Source organism: Lissotriton helveticus, chromosome 6 (genome assembly GCF_964261635.1).
Source record: "Lissotriton helveticus chromosome 6, aLisHel1.1, whole genome shotgun sequence".
Taxonomy (NCBI): domain Eukaryota; kingdom Metazoa; phylum Chordata; class Amphibia; order Caudata; family Salamandridae; genus Lissotriton; species Lissotriton helveticus.
This window is the reverse complement of record NC_136067.1, coordinates 144,754,459-144,782,115: the sequence shown is the minus strand read 5'-3', so window position 1 is coordinate 144,782,115 and position 27,657 is coordinate 144,754,459. Positions and strand designations below refer to the sequence as shown.

The following is a 27,657-nucleotide window of genomic DNA, read 5'->3' as shown; positions in this document are numbered from 1 at the left end:
CAAGGATCTCAGTGGGCCAAAAGGCTGGTATATTTTGCACATCTTGTTCGACACCAGTATGTTCATAATTGCCAATCGACTGGCATACATTTAACAACGTACTCTACATAACAAAATGTTAATGTTCCTTGCCCTTATAACCAGCAAAATACTTTATTAAAGATAATCTTGTGACACCATGTTTTTGCAGTATTGGTGCATGGAATGTCCGCACAGATTGCTGAAATGCTGATGTTGTGTGTAATGCTGTAGACTGCATGTCACCAATTACCCTATGTAGGAGGGTAGTGTGCGTCCACAGGCCGAGGAGGCTTCAAAGACAGTCCTTGCTTCGGCTGGTGTGTGACACTTCTCACTTATATTTTCTGTCACTTAAATAAAGAAGAATCTTTGTCATCTCTGTTTGTGTCAGAGCTCGCTCACTAGGGCGATCTTCAACCTACTCAAATACAGGATCCAATGTACCACAGGTCCAACAGAAGGTTTTCTAGGAAAAAAGGAATCTACGGATTTGAGTATTTATTTTAACTAGACAAAGGAAAAGAGATAGACGTGGCCTAGTTGGATTTCTATACATTATTTGGCAAATATGTCTCAAAGGATAGCATACAATTGGTTGGACATACCAAAATCTTTAATACAAATTTTGCTCACTCTCAGCATCAGTTAAAATTTCCTCGACCCATTTCTTCGCTCTAGAGCAAATTCCCAGAAATATGAAGTAAGCATGTAAGATTCCAGCAAGTGGCAACAATGGACAGACCACCAAAACACAGGCCTACAAATTACAGGAAACTGCTGCCACCTGAGTTTTCATAAGTGACCTAAACAAGCTGGAAGGAAGTAACGGTAATACTGCGGACAAAAAGAAATAAATTTAAAAAGACCAGAAGAAACACATTGTTTGTGCAAGTGCTGTTCCAGCAAATCAATGGATTTCCTTGTCAGGACAATAACTAGGCCAGGAGCTGTTGCAATAGTTTTGAACTTCATTGTGATTCATAATAGGGACATGGGTTTCCCACAGTCATGCCTCTTAAACACCAACTCCTTACAATCTTGATTTAATAGAACTCCGGTTTATCAGGTCTTTAGTACAAGGATCTCAGTGGGCCAAAAGGCTGGTATATTTTGCACATCTTGTTCGACACCAGTATGTTCATAATTGCCAATCGACTGGCATACATTTAACAACGTACTCTACATAACAAAATGTTAATGTTCCTTGCCCTTATAACCAGCAAAATACTTTATTAAAGATAATCTTGTGACACCATGTTTTTGCAGTATTGGTGCATGGAATGTCCGCACAGATTGCTGAAATGCTGATGTTGTGTGTAATGCTGTAGACTGCATGTTACCAATTACCCTATGTAGGAGGGTAGTGTGCGTCCACAGGCCGAGGAGGCTTCAAAGACAGTCCTTGCTTCGGCTGGTGTGTGACACTTCTCACTTATATTTTCTGTCACTTAAATAAAGAAGAATCTTTGTCATCTCTGTTTGTGTCAGAGCTCGCTCACTAGGGCGATCTTCAACCTACTCAAATACAGGATCCAATGTACCACAGGTCCAACAGAAGGTTTTCTAGGAAAAAAGGAATCTACGGATTTGAGTATTTATTTTAACTAGACAAAGGAAAAGAGATAGACGTGGCCTAGTTGGATTTCTATACATTATTTGGCAAATATGTCTCAAAGGATAGCATACAATTGGTTGGACATACCAAAATCTTTAATACAAATTTTGCTCACTCTCAGCATCAGTTAAAATTTCCTCGACCCATTTCTTCGCTCTAGAGCAAATTCCCAGAAATATGAAGTAAGCATGTAAGATTCCAGCAAGTGGCAACAATGGACAGACCACCAAAACACAGCCCTATAAATTACAGGAAACTGCTGCCACCTGAGTTTTCATAAGTGACCTAAACAAGCTGGAAGGAAGTAACGGTAATACTGCGGACAAAAAGAAATACATTTAAAAAGACCAGAAGAAACACATTGTTTGTTACAAGTGCTAACTTTAAGCTGGGTAGCAGGGTAGTGAATTGGACTAGATAGTGTGATTGTGATTTTGGTTATGCTGACAGCTCATTAGTATCACTTTTGTCTCCATGTAACTGACTGTTTGCATCTGTTTTCTGCACACGTGTACCATCTTAGTTCATCCTCTCATACCCACCTAAACCGCCATCCCAACATGGATCCCGTCGGTAAGCACACATATAAAATAAACTACCCGCCCACACTCACCAAAAAATCCGCTAAACGCTATAAACACAACTTCCTGAGATCCCACCCTGAAACCCCCTTTGTCGACACCTACTTCTCACCGGTCAATGGTTCCCTGAACACTGATATCATCTTCCACACCACACGCAGAGCTCAATGGAGAAAAACGTTCCACACCTTACTCACCGTCTCCTCCACCAGGAAATCCGCTCACGGCCTATCTCTCTCCATCACACCATCACAACTCTTCCTAGGCAGAGCCACCATTACTATTTACAATAACGGGATGGTCCTATCTCAATCCACAGACAGGAACTTGGAACTACTAGACAACTTGTTCCCCGCTCTCAAAGCTCACCTCTCCAATCCGCGGTCAGACTCTCACATTTCCCTCAGTCCCACCACCCCTGACTTCACAGCGCCCATCACACACAACCCCTCTAACCTAGCACAGCACCAGGTAGCTGCTACACACTCATCAGTCAGTGACACACATACCACCCCTAACTTCTCAGCTCCCACCCTCAACCCTTCTCTCCAGTTCAGAACCAGGTAGCAACCACTGACGCCTCAAACACAGACACAGACCCTTCCCCCTCTTACAACACTTGCACCCCCACCCCTCCGTCCGGACCTAGGACCTCCACACATACCATTATCACTCCTCACCCCCAGGACATCACAGCCGGCATTAACACATCTAACCTAGTTCTGCACCAAAACGACACGCACAACGACAAATCCCACCCTTTAGCCCCCCCCCCACTCTCAGCCCCCACCTCCCTCTAACCAACTACTCAGAACACACCTCCTCTCTTAATTTAACTCCCCCTCCCCACAACAGGACCATCTCCAATCCCAACACCATTTCCCCACCCACTCTCAGCCCCCATTACCCTTCCTGCACCCCCAGCTCCACTAACATACACCCATCCTCCACTCTGATCTCATCACCTAGCAACAATGCCCCCACTCATACCACCAACCTCCTCCCTACCTCATCCACACCACACCCGCCCAAACACTCTCTCCCCCCTAATACCATCTCGTACACTAACATAACTGAATCCTGCAACAACACCAGCCCACTCCCCCACCTGCACGACACCTCCCGGGTCAATCATCCACCTTTCGACCTCCACCCACACCTCCAACACCTACCCCACATTGGACATGATTATGGCCACCCTCATCCAGATCAAAGGAGACATGCACAGCATCAAAGAACTACTCTCCACACACCCCATACACACCCCATACACCCCCCACTCACCTCCACCTCCACCCCAAACATGCCCCCTACCCTACCGGTTGACCCTCTCACTCAGCACTCCACCCACCGGACTTCAATCCCTGCTCGTAATCGCAACCACCGCCCCCGTCGCCCCTGCAACCCCTCACCCACCTCCACCTCCCCTCCCAACATGTTCCCCACCCCTTCGGTTGACTCTCTCACTCAACACTCCCCACACTGGACTTCAATCCCTGCTAGCAATCGCAACAACCGCCCTCGTCGCCCCTGCAACCCTCTTTCTGACCTCGACACATTCACTCTCCTCCGTGCGTATGACCCAACCCCCCAAAATCACACATCCACCACACACCTCGCCATTCCCACGATACACTCAAACTCCCTTAGACACCCCACACTAAACAACAGAATCTCCAACCCCAATAACCTTAGAAAAGTCCCTCTCTCTCTAGAACCAGCTACCGCCCTCAACGCACCCCGTCTCAAATGCACTCTCCTCAACTGCAGATCGGCCTCGAAACGTTCCGCCGCCATCGCTGATCTCCTCTTATCGCTGGACCTTGACCTAATCATTCTGACTGAAACATGGCTAACTGAAGCCTCGTCACCTATAATGGATATTCTGGTTCCACCCAATTACCACATAATTAGACTTGACAGGCCAGGCAAAATAGGTGGTGGAATCGCATGCATCTACAGGAACAACCTATCCGTTCTGAAATGCAAGTCCACCTCCATATCATCCCCAACATCCTGTGAATACATCTGCCTCGACATTATCAGTGAAGGTAAACCGATATGCTCTCTACACAGCATTTACCACCCACCCAGAGACAACTTCATCTTTTCCCAACAAATCATGGATATGATCTCAACCAACTCCGGACGGCAGCTCACCCAAATATACCTTGGCGACTTCAACCTCCACTGGAATGATCGCAATGACGCGGTGGTAAATAGTCTTAAAAGCTTCCTCAATGCCCTTGACCTCACCCAAATATGCAACAGCCCGACCCACGAGAAAGGCTCTATCCTCGACCTTATCATCTCCAAAGAGAACTCTATCGAACTCGAGTCTATCCAACCCTGTGACTGGTCAGATCATCATATTGTCACATTCTTCATCAATGTAAAAGTTAAATCTAACCCGACTCAATCCTCCAAGCCCAAAGTCTGGAAAAGAGACCTGAAAAAACTTAACCTAAGCTCTTTGCCTCCTAACAGCTGCAATCTCCTAATACCACCGCCCGGCGCTCATGACGTTCAATCACTGACTGACCACTACCTCAATGCTATGACCTCAATAATAAATGAGGCTGCACCTTTGCAGTTAAAAAGAGTCTCCACTAAAATCTCCAACCCATGGTATGACGGAAGTCTCAATGAGGATAGACGAGACATGCGACTGGCAGAACGCACCTGGAGATCAGCTCCCTCTGCACTGCACCTAAAAACTATGAAGAAAAAGAGAAACGCTTATTTCAGGAAAATAAAACGCTCAAAACTAGACTTCTTCAGCCTCCAGCTCGACCAAGCAAAAAACCGTCCGAGAAAACTGTTTGAGCTAATCAAAACACAATCCAAGGAACAACCCCAACCACTCAGCATTGTGCGCGAAGCTCCCTCCTGTGAAGACTTCTCCGCTTTCTTTATCCAGAAAACTGACAACATAAAGAGCGATCTCCTCACTGACGCAAGCCTCTACTCCAAACCCCACTGCATAGCACCCATTGAACCTAAAAATAATGCTACATGGTCGTCCTTTGGTACATACTCTGAAGAGAAAATTGGTAAACTGCTCAGCACCTTGAAACCATCCAATCACCTCACAGACCCCCTTCCGGCTAACGCTGTAAAAGACTTTGCCCCTTTGCTTCTCCCACTCTGGACTAAAATTATCAACGGCTCCCTTCAACAAGGAACCATACCTGACTCCCTCAAAGTTGGACAAGTCACACCTTTACTAAAGAAACCTACAGCCGACCCCTCTGATCTGAACAATTACCGTCCCATCACTAATATCCCCACTCTCGCCAAACTGCTGGAAAAATGCATACAACTACAATTGACTAAACACATTGAACAATTTGATCTCCTCAATCCTCATCAATCAGGCTTCCGAGCTGGACACAGTACAGAAACTGCTATGACCCACATAATTGACGACGCACTTCAAATGCTAGACCAAAACTAAACCTGCCTCCTCATCCTTCTCGATCTCTCTTCAGCGTTCGACACCGTTAAACATGAGAACTTACTCGAACTACTAAGCACAAGAATGGGTTTATCTGGAACTGTTCTCAAGTGGTTCACTTCCTTTCTACACAACATGTCGCAGAAATTCAAGAGCAACAACCTGATGTCCTTGCCAATACCTGTAACACTGGGCGTCCCCCAAGGATCCTCCTTATCCCCAACTCTGTTCAACCTAGTTATGGAACCTCTCACCACCTTGCTACAAGCATCCAATTTACACTTTCACATGTACGCCGATGACACCCAACTATATCTCAAACTACATTCCCCCAAAGACATTCTGCTCCTGAACTCAACGATCAGAAGCACCCAATCTTGGCTTGCTGATAATCATCTCAAACTCAATGCCCTGAAAACAGAGTTCCTTCTGATCTCACCTCCAGCGAAGATCTCCACCACTCAAAGTTGGCTCAAACACCTAACGGCACTCAATGTCCAACCCACCATAGTGGATTCAGCAAAATCTCTAGGCATAACTCTCGACACCAATCTAAACATGCAGCAACACATCAGCAAGGCAACTAAGGGAGCGAATTTGCAAATAAATACCCTGAGGAAACTTAAACCGTTCCTACCAGCCAATGACTTTCAAACCGCAGTACAAGCACTAGTCATCCCTCGAATAGAATATGGCAGCGCCGCCCTCTGCGGACTCCCTCTAACTACTACTGCACCCCTAAGAGCCTCTCTAAATGCTGCAGCGAGGCTCATCACTGGGTCAAAAAAGCACTCTCATATTTCCCCTGACCTGAAATCCCTGAACTGGCTGCCTTTTGAAGCCAGAATACATCTGAAAATAGCCTGCATGACTCACAAGGCGATACACCTGAACTCTCCCGGCTACCTCACTCAGAAGTTGACAATCTCTGGCGGCGCTAGAAACACTAGAGGCACAAACAATCTTCTGCTGAAACCCCGCAGATTCCGGAAGGAAAAAACATATAAACGCTCCTTCTCAGGAATGGCACCCAGAATCTGGAACTCACTCCCCCCCGAAACTAGGCTCATCTCTTCCACTACACTCTTTAAGAAAGAAGTGAAAGCAATCCTCATGGCAAAATACACCTGAGCTATTAATTCGGCCTCCTTAAGATTATGCACTGAACTGTATTACTTGTTTGACCCCGCTGCATAATTGCATTACTTGTATTATTGATTTATTGATTTACATGATTGGCTTTGCCCTCATTTATGTGTACTGTGAGCTCCACTGATTTACTGGTTTGACTATGTTACCTAATGTACCCCTTTTGTGTAAAGCGCTCTGATATCTGCAAAGATCTTGTTCGCGCTATATAAAACTTTCAAAATAAATAAATAAAAATCAGGCTGACCATCAGGAGACCTAATGGCAAATAGTGCTCACTCTTACAGGGGTGCCCATTGGCATGCCACTGGGATACCAGTTTTCAATGCCTATTTCAGAAACACTGTTGAAGATATTCCCAGGGCACATTACGTGGCCAGACTGGCTGGGAACAGCAATTGATGATGTATACTATATTTAAACGCAAGGTATATGGCCTTCTCTGTGGTGCTTTGTCATTACGTTTAAAGGAGAGACATTTAGAGGGGAAGATAGTCGCTGGCCATTGGTCCTTATGTCCCTGCACAGTACCTGATCTGACAGTGAAAAGAGATGAACAACTGGGCAGTGTTTATTGTTATTTGCAGCACCTGTCGACATTTTATGGAGACAGATCCCGATGTGGATCTAGATGAAGAAGAAGGAGAAAAAGTCAAAGAGGAGGAAGAAGAGAAATAGGATGGGGGAAGAGTGAGGAGGAGAAGTCTATTCTATTTAGTAATACATTAAAATGTTAAAGGTTTGCTTCAGCCACATTTGTTTCATCATCTGTTAGTCAAATACATTATTACAATTAATTTCACTGACATGCAGGTAATTAGCAATGGATAAAAAGCAGAGATGCAACACATCAGAAATATATTCACTTGATAACTGCTTAGGTGGTGTGTGTGCCCCACGGATGGAGTGCAGGGGCACACCTTTCCTTCTTTTAATATGAGCTTTTCTCTTGCCTTCATCTTTGGGAACATATTACTAAGCAGACCCACAAAGAAAGGTGGAGATGCATTGGTACCATCCTAACGAATGCAAGTTGCAGAGAACAGTTTGGATTAATAGTGCATCCTTCCTAGACACAGTGTCATAAGGGCAATGCCTAGAGAAGCTGTACATTGTTGTACATATCGCGGCTCCATAAATGTGCCTGCTTGGAACACGCCAATGGAAGACGGCCCTCTCATTGCCCATTAGTTACTTACAATAAGTTATAATTCGAAACAAATGGCGGCGGGAGGGCCTGGATATCATTTGCTTTCCTTGCCAAACTAATGGGCAATGAGAGTGCCATCTTCCAGGTTAATGGTCTTACCTAGTTGTTGGCTTGGCTCGAACCTGATGGTGGTTTTGGTTTGGTGCTGATTCCGCTACATGAAAGGGAACAGGCGCATTAGTTCATCAAAGTCATGCTTCATTGTCTCTGATTAAACAATGAAAGTCATCGACATGAAGAGTTTGTAAATGCATTTTCCACTGAGATGCAAATAGCTGATGGAGACTTGCAAAAATCTATCCGAGATTTCCCCTCGGCCCATGTTGTATTCTTCAGCACCTGCGCACAGAGCCATGTAGCTGTTCTGCTTGCTCTTTTAATCTAGAAGCCTTCCTCCAGAATTGAGGGAAAAGAGATGTTTGATGTGTTACTGATTTACATTTTGGCAGACAAATAATACTTTAAAGGTTTGATTTGTTCCTTGTTACTCTGCAAGTTGGAATCACCAGACTGCAGATCAGTTGTGAGTTTTATGGATGGATGAGAAGGCGGCTAAGGACTGACCAGAGTTGGATCAGTGTAGGTAGTGCCCTAGAGGCCTTTGCATCTTAAGCAAAGAGATAAGTGTCCCCCAAGGCTTGACAAGTATTTTAGGTTAGCCTAGATAGGCATCCGTATTGTAGGACAGGTGGTTTTGCAGCTGGCTTCCTCCTGAAGTGCTACTATTAGATCCCTTGTGCTACAGCAGTAGCATCAGCAGAAGAGTCCTTATCTAGTTTGCTTCCACAGCTTTGGCAGGAATTTAGAACTGGCTGAAGTTTTAACCCATAAATGATATGCTGCACATAGGCAATTTGATTTAATGTTTGATTTTCAGTTCTGAAACCGTGCGATACTGACTGAAAAATCACAATAAACAATTTTCTTTAAAAAAAGGTTTTAACCTATAAGCACAACCATCTTACCGAAAAGGAGCAGGTGACAGACTCAAAGGAGCCCTTCACTGCATCTCAAAAGAGCTGTGATGACTGATATAATCTGTTCACAACTGGTTTGGAACCCCTTACTGAAATAACAAAGATGAATGTAGCTTACTTCACCTTTTTCATATATCATACTGAACTGATGCCTCCAGTGAAACACTACCAAAAGACACAACTCAAAAGGACTATCTCTGAAGGTATCTCATTCTGTACGTTCTCCTGTTGAAAGGTTTTAATTAGGGCTAACATTGGTCCTCCACTTAGTCCTTCATAGCAAGGAAATAATGATACCCAGAAGAGAGCGGAATACGAGATGATTAACCAGGGCAGCTCAGTCCTGATAGTGACAACTGGGGCAGTGCACAGGTGAAGGAAGTAAAGGTATGAGGAAGAGATCAAGCTATGCCGCTGGCCATATAACAGGTTCTGAAGACCAACCACCAGAAGAGATCATTCTTCTCAGCCAGCAACAAGGAATCAGCTTGAGCATTGAGGGAGATCCAAAAGATTTCTGCTAAATCTGGGAACTCAGAGGCCACCTCCGTTGACATAACATACACATAACATAACATGTGTATTTGTAAAGAGCACGTTCACCGCGAAGGATATATTGGCGTGGAATAACAGATGTTTATTGATGCCCAACTCAATGATACTCATTTCATCGACCTCGAAAGGATGCAAGGCTGAGTTGGCCCACCAGGATTTCAACCCGTGACCTTGAGGTCAAACACAGGTCCCTTTAGTGGGCGCATTAGTTCACTAAGCCAGCAGACCTGGCCACGGCCAGACACATCACTGACTTGCAACTAATTTGTGACACCTTGAAATCACTTCATTTTTAAGACACCTACATTTGTAGAAAACTGCCACCAGAACCCAAATGTGGAGACAACACACTGACGCAGAAGAACTTTTCTGCACCTTTTTTCCCCACAAGAACAAGAAGAACTCCCAAAAAATGCGAAGTCCTGCAATAAGCCCAGGTCTACAGAACCCTTCCTGTTAGGCATCTTCAAGGACACCTTATCAACAATCTTTGTGGATGCCCCAGAAAGGGCCTTTATAAACAACTCCCAGCTCTTCAGCTCACTGCTCTAGTGACCTCAAGGGGATCCGGCCTGAATATGCTAACTGCAGACTCATCACCAAGGGATGCTATGCTACAGGTGCCTTCTAACAACAGAGAAGCCTCACAGAGCTTCTCAAATTCAGCAAACTCCAGGGTGGATGTGCAGACAGAGTTCCACCTTGACATTGAATCATCACTAATTTCCTTTTGGGGGGAACTCAAGACACCAGTGGACCAGAATGGCTCATAGCCCTTCCCAGGCTGGATCTTTCCACTGTCTTCGCCACAGTGGTTAATGCTGCACTACTGTGTTGGCTCATGGGTCTTGGAATTCAAATGTCTGCCTTTGACTTGATCTCTTCGTTTCTCTGTCAATGGCAACCTATGACCTCACACCTGACCTCTGACTCACTGCCTTTCAACAGTGAGCCAAGTATCATTCAGGATTCCACAATTGCACCTCTGCTGTCTCCCAGGTATAATCGAGACCTTTGGCCTTTGCTCATACAACTTTCTTGACAGCACTCGGATTATCATCGGGGAGGGTGTGCTGCAGTGACCAGAGTGGATGACTCTGGAGCGTTGGGTTCACAGTTCGATCCCCGGCTCAGCATCATGTGACTCTGGACAATAGCTCACTTAATCTCCCTGACTGCCCTCAGTGCCTTGAGACCCCTAGGGGTGATTAGTTTGCACTTTCAAATACCGGATTTTTATTATTATCATCATACTAGAAATACAACATACATAGATCATGGATGTTTTTGGCCTCTGCAAGTTAGAAATTTAACACTGGAAGAACAACCAACTAAATGCAACACAGCAAAAACAAACATCCTCCTGTGTAAAGACTGGTGCGCCTATCAGCCATGTCCCATATAGTGAAACAAATTTGATGTAACACTTTCTACAGCAAGCAAGGTTTATGAATCTCACTATCGCTAAACTCTAGTACTTCTGTGCTACAACCTTCATTTCTATGATAAAAATATTGAAATTGTCGGGTTTTTTAGGAAGTTCTTACTTTTCCCTCTTCTACCATTGAAGGACTGCAGTCAATAAGCTGCCTTCTTTCAGGATCATTTTAATTTCCTACTGCAATTGAATTGTATTATTTTTGTCCCACTGCCTTCTAGAGGGAGGATGCCGTGACCTGTGATAGAAATAATCTAAGCAGATGTAATGACTTTTAGACGCCTGGCTGATCTACTAATATGGAGACATCTTATTCCTACTGGAGTTTGAAGTCTGGTCAAAGGAGATATTTAACCCATTTTCATCCTGATTTTTGGTTTCGGGTAGAAAACATCGCCACAGTTGCACATTGATAATGTGTTAGTTAAAGAATGTTTATGGCTAGAAAGTGCTTACATCCCATTTTCATAAGAAGATAGAATTTGTAGTTAATAAGAAACTAAATACAATTCATAGATTATATAGTTCACAGTTCATACATGAATGGAATTGGCGCCACAAGACAGGTATTTGTCCACTGCCATTCAATACATTAATTGGAAAAAGGTCCTAGCATTAAAGCAAGTGGGAAGACTAGTGTCTGATCCTCCAAACAGGACTGAGTACTGTGCTAATTCTAGCTTTACTTACATGGAGGGCTGAGGGATCTGGCAAGAACTCGGCATCCTCTCCAAAAATAAAATCTGGTGGCAGCTCTGGGTAGAGGGCATTGAAAATAATATCCCCTGGAACGAAAATTTAAAGTGACGTCAAGTAGCAATCAGGTACTAAGGATGCACTAATCATTTCAGCCTTTCATTCCAATTAAAAAGTCTTAGAGATGGTCACATTTAATAGAAAAGGGCAAAACAAAATTTTAAGTATTACACTCATTCATTCATGGCTGCAATTGATTGCCCAACAATACAAATATTCAAATTCTGCTTAAAAAACACTTAAAGTAATAATTGAAATGAATATCTGCAGATTTCAATACGACCATCTCTTTTAACTAGAGAAACAAATATGCTGTGCACATCTAGGGAGCATTCTTCGATGTAAAACTACACATTGACTTACACGTAGAGCATATGGTGAAAAATGCACAGTACCATTGCCGGCTGCTGAAGGTTATCAGAAAATTCATTCTTGAACCAACTCTATAATGTCAGTTCCAGACCTAATTCTGCCTACACTGGATTATTCAAACACCATTCTCCAAGGTATTCCTAAAGTCGGGGAAGCTCCTCTCCTGGTGTATCTTCAAGCATCAGTTCGTCCAGCCTCATCACACACATTCAACCAAGTCCATCCAGCCTCCATCACACATTAATTCAACCAAGTCCGTCCAGCCTCCTTCACACATTAATTCAACCAAGTCCGTCCAGCCTCCTTCACACATTGATTCAATCAAGTCCATCCAGTCTCCATCACACATTAATTCAACCAAGTCCATCCAGCCTCCATCACACATTAATTCAACCAAGTCCATCCAGCCTCCATCACACATTATTACAACCAAGTCCATCCAGCCTCCATCACACATTAATACAACCAAGTCCATCCAGCCTCCATCACACATTAATTCAACCAAGTCCATCCAGCCTCCATCAACATTAATTCAACCAAGTCCATCCAGCCTCCATCACACATTAATTCAACCAAGTCCGTCCAGCCTCCTTCACACATTGATTCAATCAAGTCCATCCAGTCTCCATCACACATTAATTCAACCAAGTCCATCCAGCCTCCATCACACATTAATTCAACCAAGTCCATCCAGCCTCCATCACACATTATTACAACCAAGTCCATCCAGTCTCCATCACACATTAATTCAGCCAAGTCCATCCAGCCTCCTTCACACATTAATTCAACCAAGTCCATCCTACCTCCATCACACATTAATTCAACCAAGTCCATTCAGCCTCCTTCACACATTGATTCAACCATATTGCCATGGTCCTAAGTTTCCTGCACTGGCTTGACAATGAAACCAGATGCCTGTACCAAATTGCCACTGTGATTCATAGCATGCTGCACTAGAACTAACCCAGTTCAGAAACAGACTATCTCATGCAGTGTACTTGTAGTGCTGTACTGTGTGAGGACAGGAATCCATTTTAGATCCCTTTGTTTGTATGATCTGGAGGATGGAGAGAGCTTGAAAGACAGGGATGTAAACAGTAGGACTACTCCTGAGGTTCTCTCAAAGAAACTCAGGTGTCTGTAAGAGAAAGGAGCCCCCTTTACAGATTAGGGACAGCCATGCCCCCTTACTGATTTATTCTCCCCCCAGAGGTGTTACCACCAACACTTGAGAGGTAGCTGATTGAGGAAGCCTCTTCCTCTTTTGTGCCTTTGTTTTGGGTCTCCTTGACACAAAGCTCTCAACCCCACCTCCCCTTCCTACTGACACTAGAAGACAAAGGCTGTGTCTTGCCCAGTCTGGAAGGGATATACACAATGTCAGAATATGCCTAAAGAGTGTCCATACCTGTAGGAAGCTGGCTCTGTATAGACTATACCAAAGTAAGCTATAGTGTGCAAAGAGTCCAGTGGATCCCCAAAGGTATTCTTATTTATGGAGAAGGGGGAGACTAGGAGTTGATATTTAGGTTCAGTGACCCTTGCTCCCCAAAAGTAACTATGACACAAAGGGAGTCACTGTTCAGACAGAGTAGCACACGACAAAAGTTCTTCTCCCTTTTCTTCTTCTATAAGGAACAGTGACTCCCTTTGTGTACTAGATCCCCAAAGGTAGGCAGAGATGAAAGTAGATAATACCTTATGCTTGCCGTCCGCAGCGCCGAGACACCCAAGGGTATTTGCGCGCTTTATAAATTGCATAAAATAAAATAAAATAAATACTCTCAATTTGTGGTACTGTGGGCGAGCAGTAAGGCTTTATCAGAGGGTAGTGTTAAGCATTTATTGTACACGCTTGGGCAAGAAATGATGTCACACACTCAAAGACCAATTTGTTTGTATAAAAATATTATTTAGTTGTATTTTATTTCTAGAACCAAGACAGGCCTGTTACAGATAAGTGTAATAATACATTGCAAGAATAATGCAGTTGAATACAGTTGAAATGCAGTTAAATGCAATTGGTTTGGTTACAGGTAAGTCACTTGTGCATACACAGTGCAAATTACTTTTCAGTTACTTTGCAGTTATTTTTTAGATTACTTTTAAAGTTACTTTTTCTACTCAGTGTGACATGCCTAGATATCACACTCGACCATTTCCTAGGTAAAAGGTGAGAACATCAGTTTTGGTAAAAATATAGTTCCTTATATGTTTTCATACAATTTCCCAACTCCACATTTTTTTTTGTTAAGAATTTTTATTGAGTTTTTCAGAATAACAAGAGAAAAATACAGAAAACAAAATAGAAAGAAAAATAACATCCTTAGCAGAACAATAAAACAGAGTACAAATAATACATGAGTAAATACTGTAAATTACAATATATAAAGAGCAACCAGAATAAAGAGGGGAGAAGAAAAGAAAATAAGGCAGAAAGATCGTACAAAAGAAATAGGAGAATGGAAGAAAAGTAAAGGATCAAATAAGGTGAAAATATCGACAAAAAAGAAAAGATAGGATGAATTTAAGACGAAAGTGCATGGGAAGCAAGCTAAGATGTGAAAGGTAACCATAGAAGGTCAGATTACATTTTTTGTGTTTAAGTGGAAGAGGAGACAGAAGCAATTCTATGTTCATCACAAATGAAATTCCACCATAACATTTTTCCCAGAAAATAGGTCAATGCAATCCTATGGGAAGAAATGAAGTTATTGGTTTACAGGTAGGTACTTGGTTTTGGGATTTGGGTTTCTGGGGTTCGAACAAGGGTTCCCCTAGGGTCAAGGATGCACTCTCAAAGCACTCTCAGCTGCACTAGGGTGGCCGGGTGCAGAGTGCTGAGGCCCAATGTTATCCAATGGGGGATAGGAGGCCTTCGGTTGGTGGCTGCTCACAAGTAGGCCACAAGGTTGTGGAAGCAAAGCTCCTGGACTTAAGGTTAGGGCAAAGGGGTATCTGATTTAGCACACAAGGTGCACCCACAGCGGCATAGGGGTGGTCGGGCGCAGGGTGCCGTTTTGGCATCTGGTGTCTGTTGTTTTCCATGGGGTTTCTCCGGTTACAGACGAAGATCTTTTGGAGGTCTCCACCAGTTGGAGAGGTAAGTTATTATGTCGTGGAATGCAGGGACACTATCTGTTGAACCACCCAAGGCTATGGGGTGTCGGGAGCAGGGGTGTCTTTTGGCGTCTGGTTTTTCTTACCGTCTCCGGTCGGGGGATCCTCCAGAAAGGGGCTGCAGGCATCGGCTGGAGACTTGAGGTAGGTCAGGGATCACTAAATCCCAAGCCAGGATCGCTGGGGAGACACCCTCGTGGTGTTGTCCCACTCGATTTAAGGCCGTAGGCGTTGGGTGCAGAGTGGTGCAGACTTGCGAAGACTCGCAGATTTGGCCGGAGCCAGAGTCTGTTGGTGAACAAATCCGGTGCTCACGGGAGACAAAGTCTGGTTGGGGAAGGCAGGGCAGGTCCTCAGGGTTCTGGGGGTTGCTGACTGCAGGACATACTGGGATTCAGCTGGGCAAGTCGAGGTCTTGACAGGCCGTTAGGGCGGGGGCCAAGTCAGTTGGTGTCCTCATCATCTTCCTTCGGCTCGGCTCTTCAGTCCTTCTTCTTCTTGTTTCTTCTTCTTTGAGCAGGCAAGGTTCAGGGATGTCCCTAAATCCTAAATTTAGGGGTGTTTCAGGTAGGTAAAGGTAGGGACCAATGGGTCCCTTGCTTGGGGTGGGTACACCCCCTATTATGCCATCCTCCAGTGGGAGGGAAGCATAAACCTCACTCTGGTTAGCTGGGTCCCCCCCATCTTCAAGATGGCGGAGACTGAGAGTTATGCTTCGCCTCGCCTCCTCACCCGAGGGGTGGGGTTGGCAAAGGTGGGCACACCTCTCCTCCTATCTTGGTTTTTCCGCAGATTCTCCCGTCCAAAGTGGGGGCCAGAACCGATGGGGGCCGTTGCTGGGAGCAGCAAAGGCTGGGTCCGCTTACAAAGATGGCAAGCCATTGAAGCTTCCTCTTCGTGGACCCTGCCTAACCTGGCAGAGGAGACTTGGCACCTCGACCCAGGATTTGCTTTATTTCAGGACCCCGAGAGCGGCAGGCTCTCGACCCAGGGGTCCAGAAACATTTCTGGTGATGGCAGCTGGCGAGCAGCCACTCAGCCGGGACACTAGAGTCAGGTCGATTTTCAGGGGGCATCTCCAAGATGCAGTCTGAGTGCATTTTTCATTAAATCCTACACTGGCATCAGTGTGGGTTTAATGTGCTGAGAAGTTTGAGATCAAACGTCCCAGATTTCAGTAAAGCCATCATGGAGCTGTGGTTTTTGTAATGACAAATTCCGAGACCATATACTCTTTTATGATTTTTACTGCACTTACAATGTCTAAGAATTGACTTATACACTGTAGGGGTATGGGGCTCATGCACCTGCACTCTCGCCAGTGGTATAGTGCACCCAGCTAGAGGGGTGGCTTACTAATGCCATGGCAATGGATTGTAGGCATGGCACACAGAGATGTGTGCCATATCGACTCTTCACTTTGCTCTGCACCAAAACATGCAGCCTGCAAAGGCAGTGTGTGGGTGTAAAGGTACAGCGCCTCTAAGGGTGGCACAATAAGTGCTGCAGCCCTTAGAGGCCTTCCCTGGTCACAGTGCCCTTGGTACCCATATTACCTTTTACAAGGGACTTATATGTGGCCAGAGAGTTGCCAATTTGGGTGCGCAACAGTACAGATTTAGGGAAAGAGCATAGACCCTGGGTACCTGGTTGGCAGGAAGCCAGGTCACACTTAGTCAAAGAGCATCAAAATCAGGCAAAACGTGGGGGCACCATACAACAAGGGACACTTTCCTACAATACCAAAAAAAGGAATACCCACAGACCAACATTAAACTTCTGAATTCGTAATTACTAAATATAGTTTTAGATGCCACCATCAACATAAAGTAGGGAATATTAGAGACAACAATATTCAACAAACCCACAAACTGCTACTGTCTTCTAAGAAAGTAAAAGTGAAAGCCCTTTAAGAGGACTTTTTCGGGTGCCCAGGGGCATGAAGGAGTTACAGGAGCTCGAATGTGATAACTGATGTATTTTACCACTGGCTTGATCAAATTGAAAACAAAGCACACCTCTTCAGTACTTTAGTCTCACGGTAGAGAGGCAGAGCAGTCCATGGCTTCCTCAAAGAGGTGATATGGGTTGAAAACTTATTATCCACCCAGTATTCTTTGGTGCAATTAATATAAAAGCTCAGTGCCATCTTAGTTCTGTCTGTCTTCCTCTTTAGAGTGATGAGGTGGGGCAAGGAATGGAGAAGGCGATAGCCTGCCTGACATGAAATGGAGAAACTACTTTCAGTAAAAAGGAAGCTCGGTCCTCAACACCAACCTATCTGGAAAGAATGTACGTTTAAGGTGGGTTTAGAAAAAGTTGCAGGCTAGCTATCACACCTAGCCAATGTTATGGCAATGAGAAACCGTTTCAAACATCAGAAGTCTTAATGGACAACTGTGCAGTGGCTCAAAGGGGTGCACATCAAAAAGTGAAAACTAATTTCAAGTCCCACTGCGGCATCACAAATGGTTTTAGTGGAAATAAATATGGCAAACTTTCCAAAACCCTCATCACAACAGATGAACTTGGAACTACAAAAAAAAAAAACTACCTGACAAATAGCCCTCAACAGTGCCCAAAGGGAGTCCTGGCTGGGCCAGGGACAAAACAAACAACAAAACTTCAGACAACTTAACTTGCAGTGGGTTAGTTTACCAGGTGCCACACAAAGCCACAAACCTATCCCAAAGAGTTTTATGCACCAATTTTGTGGAGGGACAATGCATTGCCAGGATCAATCAATCAATCAATCATATCTACTCACCCGTGAGGGTCTCAAGGCGCTGGGGTGGGGAATACTGCTCGAAAAGCCAGGTCTTGAGGAGTTTTCTGAAGGTCAGCAGGTAGGTGGATGAGGAGGGTGTGGAGAACGATCTGCCGCCTGAGGTCGTTCTTCGGAAGCGGGGGACTGTAGCGAGGGCGAGGTCGGCGGAGCGGAGCTGGAGGGTGGGGGTGTAGAAGCTGAGTCGTCTGTTGAGGTACGTTGATCCGGTGTTGTGGAGTGCCTTGTGTGTGTGGGTAAAGAGCTTGAAGGTTATCCTCTTGTTGACCGGGAGCCAGTGCAGGTCTCTCAGGTGGGGTGTGATGTGGCTGCGGCGAGGGATGTTGAGGCAGGCGTGCAGAGGCGTTCTGGATGCGTTGGAACCATCTCAGGAGTTTGGAAGAGGCTCCTGCGTAGAGGGCGTTTCGATAGTCCAACCTGCTGCTGACAAGGGCCTGGGTGACTGTTCTTCTCATTTCAGTGGGGATCCACTTGTAGATCCTACGGAGCATGCGGAGGGTGTTGAAACAGGAGGAGGAGACGGCGTTGACCTGTTTAGTCATGGAGAGGGTGGAGTCGAGGATGACCCCTAGGTTGCGTGCGTGGTCGGTGGGTGTTGGAGCGGTTCCCAGTGCGGTCGGCCACCAGGAGTCGTCCCAGGCCGAAGGGTTGGATCCGAGGAGGAGGACCTCTGTCTTGTCAGAGTTCAGCTTCAGTCGGCTGTTCCTCATCCATTCAGCAACGGCCTTCATTCCTTCGTGAAGGTTGGTTTTGGCGTGTGGGGGTCCTTGGTGAGGGAGAGTATCAGCTGGGTATCATCGGCATAGGAGAGGATGTTGAGGTCGTGGCGACGTGGGCGAGCGGTGCCATGTAGATGTTAAACAGGGTTGGGCTGAGGGATGAGCCCTGGGGTACGCCGCAGATGATCTCGGTGGCTTCGGAGCGGAAGGGGGGGAAGGCGGACGCTCTGTGTTCTGCCGGAGAGGAAGGAGGTGGTCCAGTCCAGGGCCTTCTCTTGGATCCCAGCGTTGTGGAGGCGTGTTAGTAGTGTGTGGTGACAGACTGTGTCGAAGGCGGCTGACAGGTCCAGGAGGATGAGGGTCGCCGTTTCTCCGTTGTCCAGCAGGATGACATCAATAACTGAAGGATGAAGGTCAAAGGAGGTCAACTGCCACTGCTCAGTCTCCAAGCACAGAGATGCCAATTGTGCAGGATCAGGTGCAGTACCCTGCCATACTACTGAAACAAAAACCCCTCCCAAAGCGGCACCTTGATTGTAGGACAGATGCTCATACCCAGGAGTTCCAGGTACCACACTCTCCTGGCCCAATCCAGTGCTATTAGAATGACTTAGGCCTGGTCGTCCTGAACTTCTTCAGAACTTGGGGAAAGAGATGCAGTGGTGGGAAGGCATACAGGAGTGTTGAGCTCCACTCTAGATGGGAAGTGTCTCCGAGTGACAGCTGTCCTGGAAACTCCAACCTGCAAAAGTGCTGACATTGTTCAGTTTTCGAAGTGGTGAAAAGATCGAGCCAGAGTTTTCCTCATTGATGGAAGACACTCTGCACCACCTCTCCGGTCAGTTACCATTCATGATCCTCTGAGCTTCGATGGCTGAGCCTTGTGTTTAGAAATCCTGCCAGGTGGTTCACAAAAAAAAAATTTACCAGGGCAACCGAGCCACTTTCAAAGTTGTAGAGCATCCTGGCACTGGACTCAAAACTACATCCGACCCTACTTGTTGCAGTACCATATGGCAGGGGTGTGTGTGAGCACCTGCACCAGCCTTCCTCTAATGGTGGCCAAGCAAATCGCCCGCAACTCTAACAAATTTATGTGGAGTCAAACTTTCTCCAGGGTCCTCTGATCTCCATCCCATCTAGATGGCCTCCCCAGCCCTGAAGTGATGAATCCGTCGCCACTGTCAGTTCTGGGTGGGGCCAGGAGACGGGTCTGCCAATGGCTCAATTGCAATTCCGTAGCCATCACTAAAGATAGTCTGCAGTCTCTCCTGAAATCTGGATACAATCCGACAAATCCCCCCGGTGCTGCACTCACTGGGACTTGAGGTCCCACTGCAGATCCTGCATATGCCACCTGGCACGTTTCACCAGCAGGATACAGAAGGACAACAATCCTAACAGCCTCAGAGTCATTCATACTGAGATCCATGGCAGAGGCTGAAACATTGGAATCATAGTCCGAATGTCCTGGACTACCTGCTACAGGGGAAATGCATGAAACCATACCATATCCAGGATGGCTCCAATGAATGGAAGCCTCTGCAAAGGAGACAGGTGTGATTTCAGCAACAACATTGTGGGGGTACTTGTCTAACAGACAGAACCATGCTGTAGTCCCACTCTCCTTGAAATGTTCTAGGGCTCAATCTGCCTTTTCTCCAAAAAGTGAGAGTCATCATATGGCATGTCCTTTAGGGATGCTTGGACATTTCCGGAGAAGCCCATCTACCCCATCTAGGAGTGGCGCTGACGGGAGTTATTTGTACCCATTGCACAACCTAAGCAATCAGCTGTGTTCAAGTAGCAACAGATTATAAATTTCACTTCATAGCGGCTATCCTGGATAGCTTGAGTAATAGATGCCCGAAGGTTGTCTGGAATTGACACTAAAATGTGTGCCACCGCTTCCTAAAGCGCATGGGAAGAGTGGCTAAAAGACAGCTGGCATTCAACGACCTCAGAGCAAGGCTCGTTGAGGAGACAATATGCTTTCTAAATGTCTCTATTCGTTCTGACTTGTTATCAGGTGAGGTGGTAGAAAAGGTGTTGGGATTTACCTAACTGGTGAACACCTGCATCACCAAGCTCACTTGTATAGGGTGTTGCGTAAACAAGGCTGGGTCTACTGGTGGCGGCGACCTGCCTGACTGATTGTCCTGAATATGCCCGAGTGCCTAACAGGGTTACCATAGGGGCTTTATTAAATGGTAACAAAGGTTCTATAAGTGCTTGCCAGTCTGAGGTACCTCTGTCAAAACATTTGTTTTCACTTCCATAGTGGGAAGTCTAATACTTTTGCCAGACTATGCATAACAGCGAAGGGGCGCTTTCCTCAGTGTCAGGACCAGGAAAAGAAACAAGACCTCACAAGACCCAACGGCTCAGCTGGACCACAACCCCTCTCCCAAAAGATTCCCAAAAGAACAAGAGCCACCATGTCCACAAGTGAAGTTATGGATCTTGCCTCCTCGTATGACACATCGACTACTGTCACCTCTGGCTCCAAGATCCAGGTTATCACTGGAGTAGGAAGAGACTGCCCCAACCCTCAAGACCCCCAGCCCTCCTCACTAATATCCCCAGGGCCCCCCTAAAGAAGAAACTCAAAAACGAGGGATCCAATACCAACTGCATGCTCATTAACTGCAGGTTGGCCTCCAAACACGCAACAGAACTGGCAGAGACCATCCTTACACACGACATAGACATCACGTTCATCACCGAAACATGGCTAAATGAGTTCTCTCCCCCAATTATGGACATGCTTGTGCCCCTGGGCTTCGCAATCATCCACAAGGACAGACAAAAACAGAGAGGAGGGGTTATAGCAATCATGCATAAGAACAACATCTCCATGACGGAAAATGATGCCCTCAAATATAACTCTTTTGAATGTCTTACTGCCACCATTAAGATGAGAGACAACAGAACATTACTCTGCCATCTCCTCTACCATCCGCCAAGAAGGCTCTGGAGTCTCAGAGTGGTGGGAAGGGACAGATTCCTGGTTCGACTTCTTATGTTTTTTGTTGGGCTTACCTAAAAACATTTACAATGATATGCTGTGAACAACTTCAGGAAAGGGACCTCCTCTTTCGGAGAACATCTCTCCGACCTGATAACTCAATGCTCACTCCACGACTCCAACAACATAATTCTAGGCGACCTCAATCTACACTGGAATGAGGAAAATAATGTGCTAATCAAAACCTTAAATGATCTCCTAAGCAACAACAACCTCACCAAACACTGCATAGAGAAAACCCACAACAGAGGCTCAATCCTCAATGCCGTTATCGCTCAAGCAGATATAGTCTCCATTGACCACACCTTGTAGTCTCCATTGACCTCACCTTGTCTGTTGACTGGTCTGATCACCATATCATTCTGTTCCACTTGAACCAAATGATCCAATGCCAGCACAACACGCAGGACCCACCCCCCTTGCTGGGTGAGAAACCTAAGTCAGATTCCCCTTGCAGACCTAGCGGAAAGGGTAAGCTCCCTCCTCCCCAGCCACACTGATGAGCTCTCAACCACAGAACTCACCTCTCATTACAACACTACTATGACTTCCTTTATGAACCAAATAGCCCCTCGGAAAGTAAAAAGAGCCAGGAACATACCTTCTAGATCATGGTTCAACACATATAAACTCCGAAAGAAGAGAACTAAGAGCGGCAGAAAGACTTTGGCGAAACAACCCGTCCACAATCCTACGAGCTAGATTCAAATCAGTACGTGGGAGATACAAAGAATGAAAACCTTATTTTGCAATGCCCTTAACAACGCAAAAAACAGACCTAAAGAACTCTTCAATCTCATTAGGCAACAAGCTTCCAAGCCCCCTTCGACACAAGTTGTGGCATCCAAAGACCTGTGTGACAACTTTGCCAACTTCTTCAATGATAAAATCACCAAGATAGCACTCTCCTTGGACATGCAAAGTAGTCCTCCCAACAGTAAATCGCCCCCAGAGACAGAAGATATCAAACCAAAGCACCCTCTTAACTTATGGAAATCTTTCAATCCCATCTCCGAAGCAGAGGTCATCAAAATGATTTCCACCACTAAACCCTCAGCACACGTCTTGGATCCCTTCCCTGCCCAACTGGCTAAACAGCTCAAACTCTCCCTAGCCTCGCACTGGACCAAGATTATAAACAGCTCCTTGAGTATTGGAGTCATGCCTGATTGTCTCAAAATCAGTCTCGTCACACCTCTACTGAAAAAACCAGGCTCGGACACAAATGATCTGAATAACTTCAGACCCGTCTCCAACCTCCCTCTCCTAGCGAAAATCCTGGAAAGATGTGTTCTCCTCCAACTCACTCAACACCTAGACAGCGCCAACCTTGTAGACCCTCACCAATCGGGTACAGTACAGAGACAGCGAACCTAAATGTAATAGATGATATGCACAAATCTCTTGATACAGGCCACTGCTGCCTACTCATACTCTTGGTCTATCGGCAGTCTTCGACACGGTTGACCACAAACTACTCATTAAAGCACTTCAAGAGAGGGCTGTTGCAGAGGCGGTGGTCTTACAGTGGTTCACCTCTTTTCTACAGAACCGCACCAAAAGTATAAAAATCAAAGCTTCTAGTCGGACTCACTCCCAGTTAGCAGGGGTGTCCCCCAAGGACCAGTACTCTCCTAGTAACTTTTCAACATCTATATGGAATCCCTTACCACCATACTAAAAAAAAAAACATTCCCTTCCACCTCTATGCAGACGATACCCAAATCTATCTGGAAACCTCCTCCATTGAAGACATTCAGAGACTGAATGACACTCTAAGAGAAGTCCAACACTAGCTATCACGCAACCACTTAAAACTAAATCAAGAGAAGAAAGAAATCCTCCTCATCTCCAACAAAGAGAAGAACCCCCAAATCATAGAATGGCTAAAAGCTATTGATGCTCTCAACTACAACCCCACTCTAGCCGATTCTGTAAAATCGCTGGGAATCACTTTGGACCCTAAATTTTACATGAGCAAACACATCAAGAACACCGCAAAGAGCGCCTTCCTCAACCTTAAACTAAACAAAATAAAACCATTCATCCCTTTGAGCGACCTCAAACAAGCTACTCGATCCTTGGTACAGTCCAGACTGGACTACGGGATTGCAACCCTCACAGGAGCAGCAAAATTGCATCTAGCAGCAAAATTCCACCTAGCTCCCCTCAGATCAACTCTGAACGCAGCAGCCAGAATGATCACCGGAGTAAAGAAATATGAACACATCTCGCCTGCACTCAGAGAGCTAAAATGGCTCCCAATCGAATGCGTGCCAACTTCAGAACTGCATGCCTCATGCACAAAGCGCTAAGCACAGGGAAACCCGCCTACCTGGCCTCTAAACTGCAGAAGGCCGGTCAGACAAGAAGCATAAGGAGTACAAACACTCTTACTCCTTATCCCCCCAAAAAACGCATCTCGATCCTTCGAAGGAAATGCGTCCAAAATCTGGAACTCAATCCCTGTCCATATCAGGACTAACCCCTCCTACTTAAAATTCAAAAGGCAACTCAACCGATCTCTCCCGAATGGATAGCTACAACCTAACCGCCGAAGCCAGCCCACAGCAGCACACAGACACTTAGACATTAATGATCTCTACCTCACTCTCCTAATGACTACCTCCTATATTTCCCCTCCTCCCTGGTCTAATCTCATTACAAGTCATTGTGCTTTTTACGTCGACATTACGCGAGGCGTCATATTTCTTTGTACATTCTACTGTGATAACATACTGTACGAGTGACATTTTGCCCTCTACAATGGTATCATGTAATGCGTCATGAGTCATTGTATATACTAAAATGTTAATGTATCTTACGAGTGATCATGCTGTAAAGCGCTCCGATACCTTCTGGTCTGGCTAGCGCTATATAAAACTCTTAAAATGAATAGAAAATAAAAAGAAACAAGTCTAGTGTCTGTAGAAGTATCCAGGCAACTGGATTCATTCAGGTCTTCTTACCAGCTGCCCTAATCTTATTGTGAAATAAAATCATCTGCTTCTTTAAAGTTGTAGTTATCAGTGCCGAAAAGATTATGCAAAGTTTCAGCCATATGCATGGTAAAGGCCAAGCATAGGAATTAAAAGGATTACTGGTACAATATGCTGCAAGTCCCCCCTCCGGTGTCAATCCACGTGGAACCAGACCAGAGGATGCAGCCAGGACAAAGGCCTGCACCAGTGCCGGTGCTGAATCTGATTTGCGCTCGAGGGACACAGACGCCGCCCAGAATGAACCCCGACAGAAGGACCCTGAGGATCCTTGGAGACCAAAGGCGCGCCAGAGGGAACATGTAAAGTGCCAAAAATACACCGCATGGCCTCTTGGAAGGCCTCTACGTGCTGCAATGTTGAATACAGACCTGGAATTTTTGGATGTAGGGAGACTAGACTCAGAATTGGCTCTGATGGAGATCGGGAGCGTGACCCGGAAGTCCGCTGAGAACCTTGTGCCGTCTCTGGAGTCTCAGAGTGGTGGGAAGGGACAGATTCCTGGTTTTTGTCAGTCACGGTGAAGAGTTTTCATGTGTTTGATGACATAAAACTTTGCCTCACAATCCCATATGGCACTCAGATTCTTCGACCCGAGGCGCCAAAGACATACTGCTTTAGGGTCCAGCACAGACAGCTGTTTGCGACACCATATGCACAGTTTGAACTCAGTTGTCTTTGGAGGGGTGGAAGGAGGGGGGGCATTTTCCAATGCAGAATTGGAAATCTGGACATGAAGTGGTCTAAAAAACCAAAGAGAAGCTCTGGATCTGCATTTAAAGGTACAGAAAGAAAGGTACTGACGTCAGCAAGCATGGGTGGAGCTTCTATGCAGTTTCTCTCATCACTTTGGAGCTGAACAACAATGGAGCGGAGCCGTTCAACGTCACCTAGTAGCGCGCAAGAGATCTACTTTTAAGTCTCTATCAATTGTACTGATCCAACCTGAGGAATATTGTAAAGGTGAGGAATCTGAGGTTAGAAGTATCCATCAGTGTTAGAAAGGCGAACCCGGGGGAGGCAGAAGGTGTCTGACTGACCACCCCTAGGTCTACCCCTCCTTCAGAGAAGGGACCGAGCGATGTCGAGAGGCCTCCGACGGGAGGGCCCTCTCCTAGAATCGTACAGCAGAGTAACCACACCACTACAAATATACACCACACGTAGATAGAGTTTTCAATCTTTATCGGGCAATTAGTATCGTTTCAATATGTACAGCAGATCCCGAGATCTGGAAAGTCTTGTGGCAAGGGGCAAGGTAGCGGGACAGTCTTATAGATGGTCGGATGCAAGGAGACCCTACGCACAGCTCTCAATCCTCGAGCTGGGGGGTTCCGGAAGGTTGGGCCGCGGCAGCGCCAGCAGGCTCCAAGATGGTTCAGCGAGTGTGGACCGCGGCAGCGCCAGCAGGTTCCAAGATGGTTCAGCGAGTGTGGACCGCGGCAGCGCCAGCAGGCTCCAAGATGGTTACAGCAGAGATGGATCGCGGCAGCGCCAGCAGGCTCCAAGATGATTCAGCGAGTGTGGACCGCGGCAGCACCAGCAGGTTCCAAGGTGGTTCAGCGAGTGTGGACCGCGGCAGCGCCAGCAGGCTCCAAGATGGTTACAGCAAAGATGGACCGCGGCAGCGCCAGCAGGCTCCAAGGTGGTTACAGCGAAGGTGGACCGCGGCAGCGCCAGCAGGCTCCAAGGTGGTTACAGCGAAGATGGACCGCGGCAGCGCCAGCAGGCTCCAAGGTGGTTACAGCGAAGATGGACCGCGGCAGCGCCAGCAGGCTCCAAGGTGGTTACAGCGAAGAGGGACCGCGGCAGCGCCAGCAGGTTCCAGGTAGAGCAGCAAAAGGAGTTCGTCTTAGGGTCAGCCGCGACAGCGTCAGTAGGGCTCCTCGACTCCGGGATACAACTGCCGTCCTACTCCGGGGCTGGCCCAGATATAGGTCTGGAGTCCTTTGATGTCCGGACCCTCTCGCCTGGGGGTCAGAGGGGCCGGGATGATGGTGTCCAGACACCCAGCAGGGGTTGGGGCCAGCGCCCAGGGAGGCCGGAGGTCGATCGAAACCAGGCATCCGGGGACGGTTGGAGAGCCATCGAAACTCCCCTTTCCTTGTCTCTGGTTGAGTGGCCACTCTACCACCCGGAGGGTTCTTGGTGCCTCGATGGCGGGCTCGCTGGGGCCGTGGCCGCGGCTGGTCCGGGACCACGTGTCTGTGACGTGATGGGCCCAAGATGGCGTTGGGCCTGGAATGTGGGTCCGGGGTGGGCACCGGACCAGTAATGCTGGGGCGGCCCGAGTGTGCCGTGTCAGTGGTTGTGGGCCGCCGGGTGGCGGATCTGGTGGTTTGGAGGGCGTGCAGAGGTGTGCCCGAGACCGACCCGGGCTGGATGGAGGGCCGATGTCGTCCGGGGCCCGCCATGCGGGAGGGGTAGGACCACGCCACGAGGCCGGGTCCAACACACGTCCCCTCCAGCTGAAGGCGGGGGAGAGTCACCCATCTTCTTGGGGATTCTCCTCGCCAAGGCGGAAGAATCTGGAGAGGCCGTCAGCGTTGGCGTGGTCGTTGCCAGGGCGATGCTCCACGGTGAAGTTCATCCCTTGGAGGGAGATGGACCAACGTAGCAACTTCGGGTTCTCGCCCCGCATCTGCATCAACCACCGCAGGGGCCGGTGGTCGGTCTGTACTCGGAAGTGGGTGCCTAAGAGGTAGGGCCGGAGCTTCTTTAGGGCCCATATGACGGCGAATGCTTCCCTCTCGATGGTGCTCCATCGTTGTTCTCGGGCCAGCAGGCACCGGCTGATGAAGGCCACAGGAAGGTCAACTCCGTCAGAGTTCATTTGGGACAGTACGGCCCCAATGCCGTGTTCCGAGGCGTCAGT

General features: G+C 46.8%; 1 protein-coding gene across 2 annotated transcripts in view; it reads right to left on the bottom strand.

The window, feature by feature from the left end:
• Positions 1–27,657, bottom strand: part of BABAM2 (BRISC and BRCA1 A complex member 2) — a 961,268-nt gene that overhangs the window by 798,570 nt on the left and 135,041 nt on the right. For both annotated transcript variants that reach the window (XM_078647504.1, XM_078647505.1), the window contains exon 4: positions 11,694–11,788. In XM_078647504.1, coding sequence (XP_078503630.1) covers positions 11,694–11,788 — 95 coding nt within the window. The remainder of the gene's footprint in view (positions 1–11,693; positions 11,789–27,657) is intronic.